This window comes from Ailuropoda melanoleuca, chromosome 8 (genome assembly GCF_002007445.2).
Source record: "Ailuropoda melanoleuca isolate Jingjing chromosome 8, ASM200744v2, whole genome shotgun sequence".
Classification (NCBI taxonomy): Eukaryota; Metazoa; Chordata; class Mammalia; order Carnivora; family Ursidae; genus Ailuropoda; species Ailuropoda melanoleuca.
The window spans coordinates 69,491,385-69,513,935 of record NC_048225.1 but is presented as its reverse complement, the minus strand read 5'-3'; the positions used below and the strand labels follow the sequence as shown (position 1 = coordinate 69,513,935).

The following is a 22,551-nucleotide window of genomic DNA, read 5'->3' as shown; positions in this document are numbered from 1 at the left end:
GTGTTTCTAGAACACGTGCACCTTGGCGGGAGTGGGGATTTGGATGCAAGCTCAGGTACCATTTGTTTTCAGTCCTCATTGGCCACGTGTCTTGCCCAACGGTATAGTGCCCAGCCTTTGAAGAAAGCACTTCTGTAAGAAACGGACTATAAGCCTAGACCATCAGGAGGTTGCACATGTTCTACCCACCACCACATGGGCATACATTTCTAGTACATTTAGTATCTATTCTAAGAATCTATGTAAAAATTAGTCCAGGAATGCAAAAGAACAAGGAAGAGAAGCTTCACTGGGTTGTGAAGATAATCTATCAGAAAACATATGTTTGGACAAGGCAAGAGACGGTGGGAGAGCAGGATACAAAAGGAGGAGCCCTGAAAATTGAACCCCACGTCTGGAAGGCTGCACATGACCCCAGAGTGGTCACTCAACCTCCTGAAATCTAAGCATCCTTCTGAAGGGCGGCTGCCAGGTCCTCTCTCAGACCTCCACGGTTTCGAAACTCTGGGCTCACAGCTAGCACAATCAGTTGATGCAAGAGGAATATCAGTGACAGCCCAGATTCACACATGGTTACATCTAAATTAACTGAGAGTGGAGACAGTATTATATTTGCCTGTCGCACACACGCCCCTCCATACGGTCTACCAAGTACAGGGCCCTCAGGCAACCCACACTTCTACCTGGACCACTACCAATCAGAGATGCCCCCAAACCCTTCCCTCACCCCCATTTGATAATTCTCTAGAATGACACAAAACTCAAGAAAGCACTCTATATGTGATTACAGTTTCGTTATGAAGGATACAGCCCAGGACCGGCCAAAAGGAAGGGATGCTTAGGACAAGGTATTGGGGGTGCAGAGTATCTATGGCCTCTTGGGGCATGCCAGCCTCCCACCACCTTAATGTGTTCATCAAGCCAGAAAATCCCTTCGCCTCATCATTTCAGACCTTTTGTTTGTCTGTTTGTGTCTTTGTTTTATCAAAGCTTCATTATGTAGGCAGGACTGATGAAACCACTGGCCACTGATGATTCAGCTGAATCTCCAGCCTCTGTCCCATCCCAGAGGCAGGATGGGGTTAGGTGGAGATGAAATGTCTAACCTGAAACCATAAAACTCCTAAAAGAAAACACAGGCAATAATCTCCTAGACATCAGCCGTAGGAACATATTTGTGGATATTTCCACTCAGGCAAGGGAAACAAAGGCAAAAATAAACTATTGTGATAAGGCCGAGAGAAAAAGCAAAAGCTTTTGCACAGCAAAGAAAACCATCAACAAAACAAAACAGAAACTTACTGAATGGGAGAAGCCACTTGCAGATGATACATCTGATAGGGGGTTAAGAGCCAAAATCTATGAAGGACTGAACACAACTCAACACCAAAAAACACCCAAACAATCCAATTAAAAAAAGGGCAGAAGACATGAACAGGTAGTTCTCCAAAGAAGACATACAGATGGCCAAAAGACACATAAAAANAGGGGTTAATAGCCAAAATCTATGAAGGACTGAACACAACTCAACACCAAAAAACACCCAAACAATCCAATTAAAAAAGGGCAGAAGACATGAACAGGTAGTTCTCCAAAGAAGACATACAGATGGCCAAAAGACACATAAAAAGCAGCTCAACATCACCCGTTATCGGGGAAATGCAAATCAGAGCCACAATGAGATACCACCTCACACCTGTGAGAGTGGCTAGGATCAAAAAGATAAGAAATAACAAGTGTTGGTGAAGATGTGAGAAAAGGGAAACCTCGTGCCCTGTTGATGGGAATGTAAATTGGTGCAGCCACTGTGGAGAACTGTATGAAGGCTCCTCAAAAAATTCAAAATAGAAATACCATATGATCCAGGAATTCCATTACTGGTTATTTACCCAAAGAAAACAAAAATACTAATTCAAAAAGAAATATGGACCCCTATGTTTACTGCCGCATTAATTACAATAGCTAAGGTATGGAAGCAACCCAAGAGTCCATCGATACGTGAATGGAAAAAGAAAATGTAATATATACATATATATTATTATATTATTCAGCCAAAAAAAGAATGAGATCTTGCCATTTGCAACATGGATGGGCCTAGAGAGTATAATGCTAAATGACATAAGTCAGATAGAGAAAGACAAATACCACATGGTTTCACTCCATGTGAAATTTAGGAAGCAAAGGGAAAAAGAGACAAACAAAAAAACAGACTCTTAAATACACAGAACCCTGGTAGTTGCCAGAGGGGAGGTGGGTGAGGGGGATGGGCAAAGAGGCCTTGAAGGAGATTAAGAGGTACAAACTTCTAGTTATAAAATAAATATGTCAGGAAAACGAAAAGTGCAGCACAGGGAATAGTCAATAAATATTATAACACTGTATGCGGACAGATGGTGACGACATTTACCATGGTCAGCACTGAGTAACATACACAATTGTCAAATCACTATGTTGTACACCTTAAAATAATATAGCATTGTATGTTAATTATACTTCAATAATAAATAAATGTACATATATATATATTTTATGAAGAGAGTTTTAATCTAAATGGCTAGGTCTCTCCGGTAACCAGAGCCCACCCTGAAGCTATGTAGGGACTCTGCCTTGAGTCAACTCATTAGCATAAACTTGGGTAGGGTGGAAAGGAGCTCCTTATAAACATCAAATGATACTTGTATCACTCAGAATAACCCGAGGGTTTTAGGAGTTCTGTGCTAAGAACCAGAGACAAAAATCAAATTATTATTATACATGTATGATTATTATCACACACAAGATTCATAAGGGTATGATCCACAAGCATGACTACTACTATTCACAAAGTTACTATGCATAAGGGTTCAGAGTCCTGGCTTCTTGGGGAGCTCTCAGGCTAAGAAATAATGGCTTAGGGCACAGCTAGGGCTTGGGAAAAGCTTACCCAATGCCCCTCTCAAGATGGCAAAGAAGGACACTGGAGAAAGTCTCCTAACATTGTCTTCCCAGCGGGCAGAAGCTGGAGCGGTGGAGATTTCGAACCACCCCCCACCCCAAGGAAATGGCTCAAAGAAAGGATGGCCTTATGATTCACCCTTCCTCTTCATTTACTTTCCTCTCTGCTCTGTAAGAATTAGGTAGTTGACCAACTTCGACGTAAGAACTTACTGGGGTCTGCTATTGTTTCGAGTGCTTTGCAAATATTCACTCATTTACTAACTCCCAATTCCCCTTTGAGGTGGTTATGGTTACAATGAAACTGGGGCACAGAGAAGTTAAGCAACTTACTCAAGGTCACCCATCAAATCTTAGTCCGTGCTCTGACCACTAGGCTACTGTATTAGCTCCCAGAACCGTAACTTGATAAAAGGTGCTATCGTGGAGGGGTATTACCTCTTTCTTCATTTTATTTATTTTTTTAAGATTGATTGATTGATTGATTTATCTGAGAAAGGGAGCGTGAGCAAGGGTAGGGGAGAAGAAGAGGGAGAGGGAGAAGCAGACTCCCCACTGACTCCCAGGACCCCGGGATCATGACCTGAGCCAAAAGCAGACACTTAACCAACTGAGCCACCCAGGCTCCCACCTCTTTCTTCATTTTAAAAAGGAAAGAAGGGAGGGGCGCCTGGGTGGCACAGTGGTTAAGTGTCTGCCTTCGGCTCAGGGCGTGATCCCGGCATTTTGGGATTGAGCCCCGCATCAGGCTCCTCAGCAGGTGCGTCATCCTTCCTATTTGTACTGATGCGAGCCCTTCTCAGACACTCTCCGCACTTCCTGTGGGCAGTGGGAGTCGGGCCACACAGCCTGGCCCCTGGACATGGCTGCCTGAATCGGGGTCCACACTGGGAGAGGCCATGGGGGTGTGACTTCAGAGGCTCACACACACATCAGTCACTGAGCTGAGGCCTCCAGCTGGGAGAGAACCCAGTGAGGGACAGTCTTGTGTAAAAATAGTGAATGAATGAGCTCAGAGAGGAGTCTTTAGAGATAAACAGGAGAATGGCGATGGAGTAGACATCATGAAACAGAGTTACGGCCCGAGAGGGGACAAAAACAAAGAAACCTCTAGATTTCTCTCTTGATCTGTCCAGAATCAAGGGAAGCATGGCTGCACTTCCTGCTGAGGTTTCAGAAAGCCCTCATTGCTCATGACAAATTTTTCTTTAACTTAAGTCAGCTGGAGTATGTTTGTGTCTTGGATCCAAAAAAAAAGGAAAAAAAGTCCATGATTAAGAGTCTAACCTATAACATAGGTTATGTCTTTAATTTCAACAAAATCCAGTCCTGGTGTTAACATATTAAGAATTACTGCTCTCGGGGCGCCTGGGTGGCACAGCAGTGAAGCGTCTGCCTTCGGCTCAGGGCGTGATCCTGGCGTTGTGGGATCGAGCCCCACATCAGGCTCCTCTGCTATGAGCCTGCTTCTTCCTCTCCCACTCCCCCTGCTTGTGTTGCCTATCTCGCTGGCTGTCTCTATCTCTGTTGAATAAATAAAATAAAATCTTTAAAAAAAAAAAAAAGAATTACTTCTATCCATTCCAACTTGCCACATCACAGAAATTGATTCAAACTGGAAAACANATAAAATCTTTAAAAAAAAAAAAGAATTACTTCTATCCATTCCAACTTGCCACATCACAGAAATTGATTCAAACTGGAAAACAGTAATCTACCAATTTTATGCAAGTCCCTTGGATAATCAATGATATTTTTGCTTTGATCTTTAAAGGCATCAGGGTAAACCAATGTGAAGTTATTTGGGGACACTAAGAAGAAATCCTCTCAGCTCTTCAAGAAAACCCAAGGACACTATTCCAAATCTCATGCTGGGATGGTCTTCAACTCAACAGAACACTATGATCTTGGGAATTTTTTGGAATTTTGTCGGAAATTTCTTAGCACTTATGGAAGCAGTGGGAACAGGTTTAGAAGGGGAGTCTGTGGTGCTGTCCTGCTTTCTATGATTTTCCTACATCCTCCTTTATTGTCCAACTTTCAGAATTTAAGCAACAATCTCTCTTCAGGGATTCATTCAAAGACTAGTTCATAGCCGCACCCCTACCCCCAACATGATGCTCTTACCACCCTGTTAATTTCCTTCATAGCTCTTGTCTCTATATGTAAAGTTCTGGTTTATTTGTTTATATGTGTATTGTTTATCTCCCTCACTAGAATCTAAGAAGGAAGCAGGGATCTTAACTGCCTTGGTCACCACTATATGCCCACTACGCAGTAAAGGGCAAAAAACCTAGGAGGAACTTGATGAAATTAGGCTAGCTTCCTGCTACCTATTCTAAAAAAAAAATAGACCAAAATGTAGAGAGGCTCAAATATAAGCAAAGTGCATTTTGTACCCATGAAGAGTCCCAGTCGGTTGCACGTGGGGGAGGGGAAGCTGCCTTTAACAGGGTTTCCCTGAGCCCCAGAGTGATGGTGTCTCTGCCCTCTTCATGTGGCTTCCTAGAACCCTAGATATTAACATCCAGACAGCATGGAGGCGCGAACGTGGGAAGTTTCCATGGGCAGGTTTGGAAATTGGCCTGCTACTCACACGGCCACACCTGCCTGCAGGGAGAGCAGGGAAATGTGCAGCCGCTGTGTTCTCAAAAGAATCTGCAGTATTGAGGGGCGCCTGGGTGGCACAGCGGTTAAGCGTCTGCCTTCGGCTCAGGGAGTGATCCCGGCGTTATGGGATCGAGCCCCACATCAGGCTCCTCTGCTATGAGCCTGCTTCTTCCTCTCCCACTCCCCCTGCTTGTGTTCCCTCTCTCGCTAGCTGTCTCTATCTCTGTCAAATAAATAAATAAAATATTAAAAAAAAAAAATCTGCAGTATTGAGAGAAAGAGAAATGGGTAGGAGAAGTCACAAGCAGCTGAAAGAGCTCCACTGATTCCAAGTCACTAGTAGGTCCCGAAATCTACTAGATGCTGGGCCCAGGTTCAGGAGTTTAGGGATTTATTTTAATCTTTTAAATAGCAATGTGTGTAATGACTGAATAAACTACCTACTTAGTCCAGAAGCTCAATGAGGACTGTTCTCAGATGTTGGCAAGCAAAAGCAGTTCCAAGATGTATTCCAACATGGTATGACCCAGATAGCCCCNAATCTGCAGTATTGAGAGAAAGAGAAATGGGTAGGAGAAGTCACAGCAGCTGAAAGAGCTCCACTGATTCCAAGTCACTAGTAGGTCCCGAAATCTACTAGATGCTGGGCCCAGGTTCAGGAGTTTAGGGATTTATTTTAATCTTTTAAATAGCAATGTGTGTAATGACTGAATAAACTACCTACTTAGTCCAGAAGCTCAATGAGGACTGTTCTCAGATGTTGGCAAGCAAAAGCAGTTCCAAGATGTATTCCAACATGGTATGACCCAGATAGCCCCAATTAGTTGAAGGAGCTTTTAAAAGAGGATTTTTACCTTTTAAAAGTAAATATTTTTATTCCTCTGTTTTTAGGCAACAGCATGATTTTGAGTCACTCTCGTGGAAGGAAGTATGGTTGTACCAAGCCATCCAGAGGCTTGAAAGTAGGTCACTGGTCTCCGGAACTAAGCCCAGTGAGTTCTGTTGTTCTGAGCGGATGGGTCGGAATGACACTGTAGTGGCCCAAGGTAGGGCAGGCTATGCCCACCCGAGTGCTGTTCCTGTACCCTCAGTGCTTGATGTGGAATGGGCGAAGAGTGAGGATTCCTGACCTGAGGCTGACCGTAGAGTAACCCCGATCGGGCAGACTAGAAGCCGTTTGGCAAAGCCTATATATCTGACCAATTCTAAGGGCCAGTTGGACCCTACAAGGAGCAAGGGTGGATAGGGGCTCCTTGCCCTACAAGGCGGCCTAAGCTCTCATAATTCAGAATTTCACTGCATTTGAGATATTGCCCTCCTGGATTCATGCACATCTTTTCCTCTTCTTCCAGCTCCCTTTCAATCCATAGACTCAGCACAGAACACAACAGGCAAAACCGGAGATATTACAGGCGGGGTTCCAGACTGCGGCAGGAGAGTGAGTATCGCCATAAAGCAAGTCAAATTATTATTATTATTATCATTTTGGTTTCCCAGGGCATATAAAAATTATGCTTACACTGTAGTGTAGTCTATTAAGTGTGCAATAGCATGATGTCTAAAACAATGTACAGACCTTCACTGTAAAATACTTCATTGCTAAAAAATGCCAACCATCCTCTGAATTTTAGCCAGTCGTGATCACGGATTCCAGATCACAGTCAGTGTAATAATAACGAAAAAGTGTGAAATATTGTGAGAATTACCAAAATGTGACAGAGGACACAATGTGAGCAAATGCTGGTGTAAGACTTGCTTGAAGCAGGGCTGCCACGAGCCTTTTATGTATATATATATATATATATACACACACAATATCTGCAAAGCACAATGAATTGAAGTATGCCTGTATGTTCTTTCTGAAAACACTCCCCCATCTTTCTCCCTCCGTCTGCCTCCTTCCACTGCTCTGTCCATACTCTACTGAACACTTTAAAAATTAGGTCATTTACCCCCTTGGTGTTGTATAGCAGAAGAGCAGAAGAATTGGACTGGCAATTGCTTAAACTTGGATGCACAAAAATGCTCCCTCAGCATATTATAAACAACAATTTTGCAGGAAGATTGGAAATAACACCCATGCCCATTAAAATGATGACAGAGAGTGACATGTATTGGCACGGAATGATGGCCACGATATATTAAGTAAAAAAAAAAAGAAAGAAAACAGAACTAAATAGCATTTTATGAATAATATTCAGAGATGAATATTTACTCGTGAACCTAAGTGAAATATTACTTGGATTTTTGTTCTTTCAGCACATGTTTCATACACCAGGCACTGTTCTAGCCATCAAGATGAAGATGGGAAACACGGTTCCTAGTCATGGAAGTCGACAGTCTGTTGGGGAGGCAGACATTAATCAAATAAGAGTATAAATAACTTAAAATAGGGATGAGTGCTAAGAAGCAACATGCAGGATATTGTGAATATATAATTAAAGAAAGACTTTTCCTACTGCCCTTAGTAAAATCTATGTGCGTGGAGTGTGTATATACGAGTGCAAGCACGAGTAAGCATGTAAGAAAGGCCAGAATTACGTATAAACAACCCGCCGGTATTAGCCCTGAATGTACTTTTCTTTCATTTTCAGCATGTTTTGAATCTTCTTCAATCAACATGTGTTCCTTTTGTTAAAAAAAAAATCTTTTAATTGGGTTTATTTTTTAAGCTTTTATTTAAATTCCAGTTAGGTAGGAGTGTAATATTCGTTTCAAGTGTACAGTACAGTAACGCAACACTTCCATACGTCACCCAGTGCTCATCACAGGTGCACTCCTTAATCCCCATCACCTGTTTACCCCATCCCCCCACTGACCTCCCCTCTGGTGACCAGCAGGTCTCTACAGTTAAGAGTCTCTTTCTTGGTTTGTCTCTTCCTTATTCTGTCCCTTTGCTTGTTTCTTAAATTGCACATATGAATGACATCATATGGTATCTGTCTTCCTCTGATTGACTTATTTCACTTAGCATTATACTCTCTAGCTCCATCTATGTTGTTGCAAATGTGGCAAGACTTCATTCTGTTTTATGGCTGACTAATATTCTATTCTGTATCTATATCACATCTTCTTTAAACATTCATCTACCAATGGACACTTGGGCTGCTTCCACACTTGGCTATTGTAGATAATGATGCTATGAAGATCAAGGTGCATGTATCCCTTTGAATTAGGGTTCTCGTATCTAAATATCCAGTAGTACTATTGCTGGGTCATAGGGTAGCTCTATTCTTAACTTTTTGAGGAACCTCCATACTGTTTTCCAGAGTGACAACACCAGTTTGCACTCCCACTAACAGTGTAAGAGGGTCCCCCTTCCTCCACATCCTCTCAACACCTGCTGTTTCTTAGGTTGTTGATTTTAGCCATTCTGACAGGTGTGAGGTACTATTATAGTTTTGATTTACTTCCCCGATCAAAAATGATACTGAGCATCTTTTCTTGTGTCTGTTGGCCATCTGGATGTCTTCTTTAGAAAAATGTCTATTCGTGTCTTCTGCCCATTTTTAATTGAATTGTTGATTTTTTGGGGGGTGCTGAGTTTTATAAGTTCTTTTACACATTTTAGATACTAACCCTTTTCAGATCTGTCATTTGCAAATATCTTCTCCCGTTCCATAGGCTGCCTTTAGTTTTGCTGAATGTTTCCTTCATTGTGCAGAAGCTTTTTATCTTGATATAGTCCCAATAGTTTATTTTTGCTTTCATTTCCCTTGCCTCAGGATACATATCTAGAAAGAAGCCAATATCAAGGAAGTTACTGCCTGTGTTCTCTTCTAGGATTTTTACGGTTTCAGGTCTCACATTTAGGTCTTTCATCCATTGTCGATTTATTTTTGTGTATGCTATAAGAAAGTGGTACAGTTTCATTCTTTTGCATGTGGCCGTCCAGTTTTCCCAACATCATTTATTGAAGAGACTGTTTTTTTTCCATTGAATATTCATTTTTTCCTGCTTTGACAAAGATTAACTGACCATATAATTGTGGGTTCATTTCTGGGTTTTCTATTCTGTTCCATTGATCTATGTGTTATTTTTGTGCCAGTATCACACTGTCTTGATTACTACAACTTTGTAATACAACTGAATTCTGGAACTGTGATGCCTCCAGCTTTACTTTTTCTTTTGCAAGCTTGCTTTAGCTATTTGGAGTCTTTTGTGATTCCATACACATTTTAGGACTATTTGTTCTAGCTCTGTGAAAAATGCTGGCAGTATTTTGATAGGGATTGCAATAAATGTGTAGGTTGCTCTGGGTAGTACAGACATTTTAATGATATTGATTCTTCCAATCCATGAACATGGGATGTTTTTCATTTCTTTGTATCCTCTTCAATTTCTTTCATTAGTGTTTCATAGTTTTCAGAGTACAGGTCTTTCATTTTTTTGGTTAGGTGTATTTCTAGGTACCTTATGGTTTTTGGTGTAATTATAAGTGGGATTGATTCCTTAATTGCTCTTTCTGCTGCTTCATTATTGATGTATAGAAATGCAACAGATTTCTGTACATTGATTGTGTATCCTGTGACTTTATTGAATTTGTTTATTAGTTCTAGCAGTTTTTTAGTGGAGCCCTTAGGGTTTTCTATATAGAGTATCATGTCATCTGAGAATAGTGAAAGTTTTACTTCTTCTTTACTTTTTGTTGTTGTTGTTGTTGTTCTTAAAGGGCTCAAAACTTTAATGGTGTTCACATCATACAATCGGGAAGTAGAACCACCCCTCAAAAAAGAAAAAAAAAGCAAAAATGCCAAGATCTTCTCCAACCACAATTATTTTTACTATGAAACAGAATTTTTCTTACAAATTAAGTAGTTTTTACAGTGGCGACATTTATCATTGATGTGATCTGTTTTAATGACTATAGTCAGAAGGGAAGTTGGGCCTGTTATTTTTCCAGAAATTGAAAAAAATACCATCATTAAGATAAGGAAGGGAAAGATTTATATCCATCTTTCTGGGACATGTAAGGTGAGAGTGCAGTCTCACAGTTGGAGAATTTGTGGATATTGCTGAAGGAACTGGAGATGCTCTCTAGCAAGTGGGTAATCCCTCTTCCCCGAACGCTGCTGTTTTGGCCAGAAATTCTCACCCCAGATGATTGGTCACTAGTGGGTGTGTTTGGTCTTTGTTCCTGATTAGAAGAGTTGAAATGAGAAAATTCCAGACTCTCAACCCTCAGCTTCTGGTAAAGCCCTGCATCCAATACAACCATTTTGGGTGTCAATACAACCTTGCCAATTTGGATGACATTTGTTTCTTTTTGTTGTCTGATTGCTGAGGGTAGGACTTCTAGTATTATGTTAAATAACAGTGGTGAGAATGGACATCCGTGTCCTGTTCCTCACCATAGAGGACAAGGTCTCACTTCTTCCCCATTGAGGATGATATCAGCTGTGCGGTATTCATATGCGGCCTTCGTTATGCTGAGGTGTAGTCCCTCTAAGCCTACTTCATTGAGGGCTTTTATCATGAATGGATGTTGCATTTTGTCCAATGCTTTTTCTGCATCTGTTGAAATGATCATATGATTCTGATCTCTTCTTTTGTTAGTGCGATGTATCATGTTGATTGATTTGTGAATAATGAACCATCCTTGCAATCCAAGAATGAATCTCACTCAGTTGTGGTGAACGATTTTTTTTAGTGTATTGTTGGATTCAGTTTGCTAGTATTTTATTGAGAATTTTTGCATCATGTCCATCAATGGAGAGATCATCTAAACATAATATGAACAAGGAAACAATGGCTTTCAATGACATACTAGGCCAGATGGATTTAACAGACATATTCAGAACATTCCATCCTAAAACACCAGAATACACATTCTTTTCAAGTGCACACAGAACAATCTCCAAGACAGATCACATATTAGGTCACAAAAGAGCCCTCAACAAATACAAAAAGATTGAAGTCGCACCATGCACCTTTCGTGACCACAATACAATCAAACTTTAAATCAACCACACAAAAAAATCTGGAAAGACCACAAATACATGGAGGTTAAAGAACAAATGAAAATGAAAACGTAACAGTCCAAAAGCTCTGGGCTGCAGCAAAAGTAGAGGGAAGCGTACGGCAATGGCGGCCTATATCAAGCATGAAAAATCTCAAAAAAACACAACCTAAACTCACACCTAAAGGAGCTAGAAAAAGAAAAACAAACAAAACCCAAAACCAGCAGAAGGAAGGAAATAGTAAAGTTTAGAGCAGAAATAAGTGATACAGAAAAAAAAAAAACCATAATAAAACACATCCGCGAAACCAGGACCTGGTTCTTTGAAAAAATTAATAAAATTGACAAACGTCTAGCCAGACTTATCAAAAAGAAAAGAGAAAGGACACAAATAAATAAAATCACAAATGAGAGAAGAGAAATAGCAGACACCACAGAAATACAAGCAATTCTAAGAGAATCTTATGAAAAACTACATACCACTAAATTGGACAGTGTGCAAGAAATGGATAAATTCCTGGAAACAGAGGCACCTGGGGGGCTCAGCTGGTCAAGCAGCTGCCTTCGGCTCAGGTCATGGTCTCAGGGTCCTGGGATCAACCCCTGCATCAGGCTCCCTGCTTCTCCCTCTGCCTGCTGCTCCCCCTGCTTGTGCGTACTCTCTCTGATAAATAAATATACAAAAATCTTATTAAAAAAAATTTCCTAGAAACATATAAACTACCAAAACTGAAACAGGAAGAACTAGAAGACTTGACCAGACCAATAACCAGCAAGGAAGTCAAATCAGTAATCAAACTCCCAACAAACAAAAGTGCATCTGTCTTAGTTTTCCCAATCACATGTCAGGCTACCTGCAGATTTCAGGTCACTGCTCTGTTCTGTCTTCCCTTAAGATAAAACCAGAATTTATATTTCCTGACTTTAGAGTGTATAAGAGTGTATTACTTTGACACATTTGAAAGTAATAGGAAGCTTTGAGAAAAAAAAAATGGTCAGGCAGACATCATTTTCCCAGGGGACGTGGCAGACCACGTAAGGCAGGGGGCCATCAAACCCACCTTCCTCCGGGGCCCATGGGAACCTACACTTGGTCGTGGCAACTCAGCTAAAGTTGAAGGGTCAGCTATAGCTCAATGTGAAAGTGCTAGCAAGACTATTATTTCTGACTAGACTTATTTCTTGCAAAGATGTATACGTAATTAACTTGCAACAAATTTTAATCTTTGCCATTTATAATTTATACTGCTATTTACAACTGTTTCTGGTACTTGTAACAGCTCCTTAAACTTCAGTGTGAAGCAGGAGTGAAGGGTTTCACCTAACACCTCTTGCTGAATTCAAAAAACCTCTGATGGGACCACAGAACTCTTCCCTACTAAGGGGCAAAGCATCATGTAGACTTGCCCTTGAGGTGACTTGAAAAACATCCTGGCCAATGCCCATCAGAAAACATTTCAAAGGCTTAGTTTGAGGCAACATAGTTTCTTTTAAAAACTGCTTACATTTTTTCTGTAAATGCCATACACTCATTTTTATAAAGAACACCATTCGAGTAAAGGAAAAGAATGAAGAAGAAAATTTGGAGTTATCCCCACTGTTAAGTGGGTAACCACAGTCCTCTCTGTCCCTGCCCCTGCACAGAGATCTACTGAGAGAAGTTTACATCAATGGGATTATTTGCTTCTTTTTTTAAAACAAAGAGGAAGGAGAGTATATAAAGCTTAAAAATAAGTGACACTTGATTTGGGGGCTATAAGTCAGGATCATGAAAGGCTGGATGAAGGGGCTGCTGGGTGCCAGCGATGGTCTAGTCTTTGAACAGGTGCTAATTACAAGAGTGTGTTCATTTTGCAGAAATGTGCCTTGTACAACTATGATTTATGCACTTTTTCCATGTGGAAGTTATACTTGAGTAAAAATTTTTACTTAAAACCCCTTGATTAAGTAAATCAATACTCCAAGCAGGGGAAAGAGGAAACTGGGGAGAGGAAACATATAATCCCAGAACCAATTCAGTCCATTTTAAAACTTCATCCACTCCATGTCAATGTATTTTCACCCAAACTTACAGGCAATTCCAAGCCCCAGACTGGGTCAATGGTATTCCTCTTCTTCAGCGTCATTAAACATACGTTATAATCAGAGTTTTACAAAGAATCTCCATGCAAAGTGAACACAAACTGGGCAAGTCTGTGTGTAGCAACATATTACGATAGAGCCTGCCCTCAAGAAACACCGGGAGCCACACTCTCCATGACTGATTCATCAGCCACAGTGTCAGTTAGAAACGTTAAAATCATATCGATATGGAATGACAGTTAATTAAAAAGTGAGACTGATTAAGTATATACTGGTGTGATTTCTCCCCTTTCTCTGTATCAGAGACTTTACGCATTTCTTAAAACGTTTCTATACGTGCTTTCCTATATTTTGATTTCCCTACTGAAACCAAAATAAACACAGTAACTAACCAAATAAGGAAATTAATCCAAGTACTTTTGTAAAACAAGCTTTAAATCCAAACACAGAGAATTTCAGAATCCAAACACCAAATGCCTCCAAATACGCTTGTCCTTCTGTGTGGGGCCACAACAAGGTGGGGGCTGACTCAGGGGGGTGGGTTTTGGGGAGTCTGGGCCCCTCACAGACCCAAAAGTCCTCAGGGGCCCAAGACGTCTGGGCAGCTAAACCACACGTGGAATTTCAAATCCCCAGAGTAAGATGGGAAGTAAGAGACAAGGGACAAACACTAGCAGGCATCCGGGAACGCCGATGAGAAGTGCAGAAGCAAGAGAATCAGCGGGGAAGGTGAGCCTGCCTCTTGTGAGTTCAGCTGGGAGTACTGGATGCAGCCAGAACGGGATACATATGGGAGGGTTCTAATGCTATTCCCGTGTCCACCTTTACAGGAGAACATTTACAGTTGCAGTTCAGGCTAACAACCTGAACTATCCCATTTCTCCTGCAATCCTCTGAGCAGCTCCCCATGGAGCATCTCTTCCCTGGAAACTATTTAATTTCTAGGTTATCCAGCTAATTAGTCTCTTTATTCTAGGTCGTTCATCTATCACATTGATTTTACAATGAACATTAGGCTTGATCAGCAACAACTCCAATGGTATTTTATCCATCATCCTGTATACGCCTGCTCTATGTCTTCTCGCTAAATGGGAGATGTTCAGCAAACACCGTGAATCATCTGCGCCCATGAGGCTCACCAACGGGATGAAATCTGAACTGAGTTCACATTTGCTTATTTTCAGCTTTGCACTTCCTTGAGCCCATTGAGAGCAGCTCCTTCACAGAAGACCACAGAAAACACAAGAGAAATTATTTATCTTCATTAGTTTACTTGTATGTGTAATTTATAATTTTTAATGCTCCTGACACACTCTTCAAGGAGAAACTCAAAGCCAACCTACACATTCAATTCCCTAAAATTTGCCATCAAAATATCCTCCTCCCTGGCAATTAGTATCCTACCTATTCTAATTAATAAAATATTTTTCTTCTGTGTGCTTTTTTTTTTTTGAGGGTAGGGGGCTTCATTATCCACTTATTTCCTTCCACATCTTTCCATTCATCTTCTAAATGCGATGACAGGTAATCAGTTATGAAGAACACGGCCCTGAAGTCATTAGTCATTTCTGGCTATCTCCAATTTGCCCTCTACATGTCACCTTCCAACTTCCAAAAGCTTCGGATATACACACAGGTGTAGGCACATATCACCTCCCCTGACCCCAACTCCACCTTCCTCTTCAGGAACAGAATCAAATGGCCACTTAGCCTCTTGAGGCTTCACATTCGTCCCAGAACACACTACACCGTCATTCACCTCTAAACACCTTTCTGGACTTGGGCGACAGGCTACCAAAATCATCGGTCTGTATATTCTGACTCTCACACTTTTTCCTTCCTTGATGTGTGTCTTTTTCTATTCACTCGACAACACACACAACTGCTCTGTACGAGGCGTCATGCCAGGTGATGTAGGAACTGCAGTCAGGTGACCCTGACTCAGTCTTGGCTTAGTTGCTTCAGGTGCGAGTCTGTGTTTCCCTTTTTCATGTTCACATCCAACCAGTGGCTGGCCCAGGTGAATGGTGCATGCACCTGTCCTCCTACTCGGATTCTTTTCCATTTTCTCACCACCATCCTAACAGAAATCCTGGTCCTCTTGGACCTCAATAGTTTCAAAAGCTTCCTTTCAATTCACCTCTCTGCCATGATCTTCCATATAATCAGACATCCGACTTTACACGAACATGAATACGATTATCACCGTGACCCAACAGAGGTAAGAATCATTAGTCCCACTTTGCCAAAAAGAACACTAATTGTTGAAGAGTTTAAAAAATTGCTGCCCCAAACTGCACAAACAGGTGGGTAACGCAGAAATTGAACTCTAGGTCTGAGTGCATTAAACCCTCTTTCCATAACATTAGACTCTCTCCCAGAGGAAGGGAACTGTCTAAGGGACGTTGACCACATGGGAACGTAAGGTACGAATTATGGTGTTGGTAAGCAGATGACAAGAAAGCCGAACGGACGACACCAAGAAAGAACAGACCTGTCTTGGCAGCAGAGTGGAAATGAGGAAGAAAACAGAAATGTCAGATTATTTGAAGGTTTATAGGCTGGGTCATCGAAGGGTTGGCCTGCCTCACCTTCCTCCGTACCTTCAAAGGTTGTAGGATGAGATGACTTAGGAAGTAAGAGCCTTGAGGGATGCCTGGGGGGCTCAGTTGGTTGAGCATCTGACTCTTGGTTTTGGCTCAGGTTCTGATCTCAGGGTTGTGGGATCGAGTCCCATGTAGGGCTCCTGCCCAGCGTGGAGTCTGCTTCAGATTCTCTCTCCCTCTCCCTCTGCGCTTACCGCTCATGCTCTCTCTCTCTCAAATAAATACATAAATCTTAAAAAAAAAAAAAAGAAGAAGAAGTAACGGCCTTGCTTCCTACCCTGACCCTGCATTTTGTTAGCTGTGTGCCTCTAGGAAACTCCTTAACTTCTCTGAACCTTACACCTCAGTACACTGGTAATAATACTAATAATAGCAATAACAATGATAATGATAATGTCTGCTTAAAAGGAAGAACGAAGATTATTAAAGTATTTAACAACACCTGGCACATAGCACATATGTCCTCGGTATTTGTAAAATACTCCTTGAAAGCATTCACACATTCCCTTTGCTTTGAAATAACTTAAACTGGTTTGCCTTTACGTGGGATGGATTTAACTCTATTTTCTTTTGATTTGTAAATAAAATGAAAACAAGCAATGTGAGGCCAGAGCCCACAGCAGGCCCTGACATGCTCCTGACTCTAGTTAGGAGGGTTTGAAACACAGTGACTGTCTCTTGGATGAGTATGACAACTGATCACGTCTGCACGCTGAGAAACACGACTGGTTTCCTTTTCATCACGGAAGGGACTTCACGTAAATCTAACTTATAGATTCACTCCCCTGACCATCAAAGACCAGTGTTTCAACCCACTGCTCTCTGGACAGAGTTCTCACTACAGGGAGAGGTAAGTACAGATTCCGTTGCAAAAGCTAGCTGGTAGAACGTTTTCCCTACAAACCTGTGACCGTCTTAGTGCTTGCAGTGCGGAAAAGCTCAGTTAGACTGAAGGTTTCATTTTAATGTACGACTGGGGAATGTTTCCAACTTTTTTTCCCAATCCAAAGAGCGGTCTACATACTTTCCTTAGGTTGTGCTACTGCATCTAAGTGACTCGGTCCCTGGCGGCCTCCTTGTCTCCGTGAATACTGTACAAGACCGTCGCCCGGCTTCAGTCTATGCCCACGCCTCAAGCGCACTGGCAGGAACCCTATCTGCATCTCAGCCCGGTCTTTTTTAATCCTTAAAGGAATGTTCTCAGGCTAATAAAGAGAAGAAAAGAATTATTATGCCTCAAGAATTGAGGCAAAACATTCCAAACACCAAGGAGCCCCATTTAATCCTCTGCTGGGCACGTTGATATTTACCCACCCTGCTGGTCAAGGAGAAACAGGTGAGTCTTTAACGTGACTTCCCCACAGGTTAGAAGAGCCCCTAGTCCGGAGGATAGGACGAACGGTACCACCCATCAAGGAAGGAGGGGACGATCCGACCCTGAGCTTTGCAGCTCTGTTTCTAGGGTTCGTTTGCTCCTGAGTGAGCGAGGATGGAAGACGAGGGCAGGAAGTGAAATGAAATATTCTCATCAATCTGGTTTCCAGTGTCCCCTTTTCTGAGTTGCTGGAGAGGCAGACGTACTTCTAAAAATTCCCACATCCCTCATCAGCACTCTTCATTCATCTGGATTATAAACGGAATAATCATTTCCCACACATCAGCTGTGCAGTCAAATAAGTGTATTTCAGGCATTCTCTCTATACAGTAATAGGTTATATTTTCTCCTAAATGTTATATAATTTTATTATCACCAATGTCCTTCTTCCCTGGATTCCTTAAAGGAAACATGTGGCAGCTTCACTGGTCCGCCACGGGCAACGGGGCAGAAGCGCACGGAGGAGGCACAGAGACGACTGCGGGCCCGGGCTCGGCGCACCGTGCTCCCCCATCCCCCGAGCCCCCCATCCCCGGCCCCACCCATGGTCCAGAGACCTCAGGCTTCCAGGAAGGCATGCCTCCCCTAGCAATGTTCGCTTTGCTAGGGCGAATCAAAGGAACTTCTCCAAACCAAGTCACTTACTCTTCCTTTTAGAACCTGGGCCCCTTTTGTCACTGTCCACCAGGACAGTTTTGAAGGAAAGAAAAAAAAATCACTTAGAACTTTGCTTGAGTCGTGGTTAATGTGCAAATGCCTCCAATCCACAGTGACACTTGCAGAATTGTGACAGTTCACTAGTCAGGAAAGAGAGCTGCTTCCGTATGAATGGGTTTGTACCCCCGCATAAAAATATCGAGAAAGCAAGCGGTCATTTCTTTGAGGCGGACCCCTGGAAATTACAATTGCATTCAGAGGAAAAGCACACATGAGAGGCTGCATTCATCAGGGCTCGCATCTGAGGTCACCGTGGGACCGTCCCTCCCCGGCACAGCCCCACAAACGCTCCTTATTAATGACAAGGCTCCTGACACGAAAGGAATCATTTTCCAAAAATCAGTGCTTTGGTGGCAAGGAGGTCCCTGCCCTTTCTAGTAGAAAGCTGATTGCGCCCCAGAGCTCAAGCTCCCCCTCACACTGCCCACAGCCACTGTCACAGGCAGACGCCAGGACTCCTTCCCAGGTCACAAAGCAGAGCTTACAGAAAACTCTGGAGTTCTTACCATTGTGAGCCAATCTTCCCTCCACGCAGAGTCCAGCAGCCAAGAGCCGTTGCGGGTGTGCCGATCCCACAGCCACTGGAGGCTTTGGAGGCAGAGAAGGGTTCCTGTGGTGCAAATGGATCGCCACTGATTGTATTTCTGTCCCTCAGTTGCTGGCCTCGATGCCTTGGAAATCAGCCAAACCCAGCGTGAGGAGAGAGGGCTGCAGCTTACAATTTCAGAATTTCCCCGAGAACCCGCTCTTAGAAACCTGGGTCTCTCATCTAGCATTTTAAGCAAATACCGAAGGCTGCTCATTCAGTTAGATCTCCCTCCCTCCCTCCCTCCCTCTCTCTCTCTCTCCCTCTTTCTCTCCCTCCCTCCCTCTCTCTCTCTCAGATGGGCTGTGTTGCTTTGTGGGATGAAATCACAGCAGGAGCTCAAGCTGACCCAGGGGACACAGGCTCTTTGCTGACTTCCACACACCTCCAACCGGACCAGAGATGCCACTCTTCCACTCGGGGAAGAGCACCCTGGCCAGACTCGGACGGAGGGAGAGGCCACACTGGTGAGCCCCTGGGCACACCAGGGTCGCAGCAGCCCCGTGACTGCTGGGAGTCAGCAAAGCGTGCCAAGGACCAAACACAGGACCGAAGTCCGGACTACACCATTTGGTGTCATGCTGTCAGATCCAAACAGGTGGGAAGAAAAGTTCTTTGCTCATCAAAGGAGTCTATGAAGCACAGCTTTATCCTAAAAAATAAACTAGAAGTTCTTCAAAGGCAGGGACTGTCTCTGCCAAGATGCTTTCCATCTAGCCGCGTCTGCTCAGTCATATGAAACCACTGGGCTCTTTGTTCTTCCTATGTTTTGACAACATTTTATTGCTTAAAAATTTTTCTCTGTCTCAGAAGGATTCAACCACACAACAAGCACACAGCAAAGACAGGGCTGCAATCAAAGCTCAATTTATTGAAAATAATAGCACAAATAAGCCAAAACAGCTATTAACTGCTAAACTGTTGACCTGCTTTCCCTTCCTCACTTACTACAAATCCCAACAAAGTGGCTGCCATGTTGGTTTTCTTCCGTTCTCTACCCTAATGTGGCATCCATACATTGTACAGTATTTAGTGGCTGAGTTCATTAATTTTCCACAGTTGTTGGAAGCGTGGGCAGTCCCACAAACTGCTAAAATTCCTTTTACTTGGAGCCTGATGTGTTCGTGACTGCTTTTCCTCACAACAAAAAAGAAAGGCTCCCAATCCCCTAATAGGTTAGGCCTACAAAGGGCAGGAATGACTACCAGCAAAGCTAAATATTTGCTCCAGAGCAAATTCAACCCAAGGCATAAAAGTCATGCTGATGGCCAAGGGTTCTGATTTCTTAGAAAAGGTCCGTGGGATTTATCAGGCCTCATAGGATCGAGAAGTAGCTGGAATCAACAGTCCAAGAAAATTACCCCCATTTTCACTCCCTGCACGGAACCGTCTTTTAGAACAGAAAAGCAGAAACAGTAGGCAAATCAGGTGTCCCGGTGGGACAACAGAGCCCACTTCAGTGTTTGTACAAAGCAGGTTCTAGATACTTCCTGAATTCATACACTCCCTGAAAGGACTGCTCTGGAACCCTGGAATGTCTGACACTGGTCCTCAAGCTGGGAGGAGACAACAGCCTCATCGGGGGTCTCAGTTCATCCTGCAGCCCCGTCGCGGCCGCATCTCCAGGACCCTCTCCACCACGCTGCAACAGCTGTTCCCTGCACCGTGCCCACTGACACTTGTCCCCACACGGCCTGAGGTGCCGACGTCGATGGCCGTGTGACCAGCCAGAGAGCCCTGTCTCCTCCTCTGCCAGCCTCTGTCTTGTAAACAGTGCACACCCCGCACTCGGGCATCCACGAAGCGTCTTCCTTTCCTCTGCCTGTCCCTGCAGGTGCGATGTCACTCCTCCGTCCGTCAAGCAGACGCCCTGGTGGCTCCCCCTCAGAGCACTTTCTCCGCTCCGCCACGGAAAGCACGCTCTTCCTCTCTGTCCCGCTGACACAGAGGAAGCCAAGACCACTCCCCACGGCGTGAACGGGGCTCTCTGCGCTGGCTCTCCCCCCACGCCCCTGCAAGCACCCCCAGCTTCAGTCCCAAAGAACCCCGGGCACCTGCCTCCAATCACCGTGCCCGCTCCTGCTTCCAGACCTCTCTGCACACTCGGGGCCCGCGGGGGGCTCTTCCTCCTGCCTCAGCCCTCGCCGCCCCCGCCGCCTCCTCCGGCGAGAACCGAGCGGCAAGCTGAAGGCCCGAGGGCATGAAATGCCAGCGCCGACCAGCCTTCCTTCCTGTCGGCCCCACACCGACCCCGCGTCCGCACTCCCGCAGCGTACCACGGGCAGTGCGTGTCCCTGAGCTGAGCCGCCTGCTCCTCAAACTGCCATTTGGGAACAGGGAACAGGAAGGAGGATTTCTGATGAGCCATCCCTCTGGGGACTGAGGCAGCAATCGACGTCGAGAACTGTTTGGATACTCGCGTCCATCGAAATCGTTAGTCTTCTCAGCTCGATTTTGTCAGAACACACTCATCACGGACACACAGTCGCCTCCGTGATACCCAGCACCAGACATCACCAGCAGGAAAGTCAGAAACTTCTGGTGAGAAGCGGGGGGGGGGGGGGGGGGGGNGGGGGGGGGGGGGGGGGATTGGCATTTTCTGTCAAATGGTAAATTCTTTCATTAAAACAAGGAGACAACCAAAAAGCCAGTGCTTTCCTCTTGTAGCCCCCGGCCCCATCCCCCCCACACACCCCATGGCCGCTGGAGATGCCAGCGATGGAGAGTCAGACCCGGGGGCAGAAGGCCCAGTGGAAAGCTGCCCCCAGGCCTTTGAGCCTGCAAGGTGCAAAAAAGGAGAAATTCCATTGCACGTGTGTACAAATAGCACTGTTTCATTCAGTGTTTTCTGAATGAAGCCAATCCATTTTATTTCCTTCGTGAAATCTTTATCACATCTTTGAAATATATTTAAAATGTAAATGAGAAGCCCACCGACACACGACTATCTCCCTCCAACGAGTTCACTGGCCAGTATTTCAAATGCCCGACCTGCATTAATTAGAAGTGTATTTGGCCTTCCAAAACACACAGCCAGTAGAGACTGGAAACTCCCCTGGGCACTTCAACACTGAGTCCCTGCTGCCATGACCCTCTCTGCGTAAGAATGTGGAGGGAATAAAGAACAGGAGACTCCCACTATTCCTCGGCAGTAGAATTATGTCTGTCCACCCACTCAGAAGAACAGAGAGAAGGGCTGGCAACAGTTTATCTTTCCCTGGTTCTCCTGTCTCCAGTTCTACCCCCAAATCCTACTCTCCTGCATTGCCTCATGGTTTTGCTCTGTCTTCGGACACATGTGGCCTCATCCATACCCCTTCCCAGCCCCACGGCTGTAGCAAGTTCAGGAGGCAGGACTTCAAGAGTTCAAATGGATCAGAGATTACAGAATCCCTTAGAAACAAGCACACAGGATTACAGGATCCCTTAGAAATAACCACACGGGATTACTGGATCTCTTCGAAATAAGCACACAGGGTTTACTGGATCCCTTCGAAATAAACACACGGGGTTACTGGATCCCTTCAAAATAAGCACAAGGGATTACAGGATCCCTTTGAAATAAGCACACGGGATTACTGGATTCCTTAGAAATAAGCACACAGGCTTACTGGATCCCTTAGAAATAAGCACACAGAATTACTGGATCCCTTAGCTGGATCCCTTGGAAATAAGCACACAG

At 43.8% G+C, this 22,551-nt stretch overlaps 1 protein-coding gene across 1 annotated transcript in view; it reads right to left on the bottom strand.

The window, feature by feature from the left end:
* The window catches only part of PLD5 (phospholipase D family member 5), a 339,166-nt gene extending 320,287 nt beyond the window's left edge, over nt 1-18,879 (bottom strand). Inside the window, exon 1 of the mRNA XM_034666657.1 lies at nt 18,790-18,879. Within this exon, the coding sequence (XP_034522548.1) occupies nt 18,790-18,792 (3 nt within the window). The 5' untranslated portion in view covers nt 18,793-18,879. The remainder of the gene's footprint in view (nt 1-18,789) is intronic.
* Between the last annotated feature and the right edge of the window lie 3,672 nt (nt 18,880-22,551).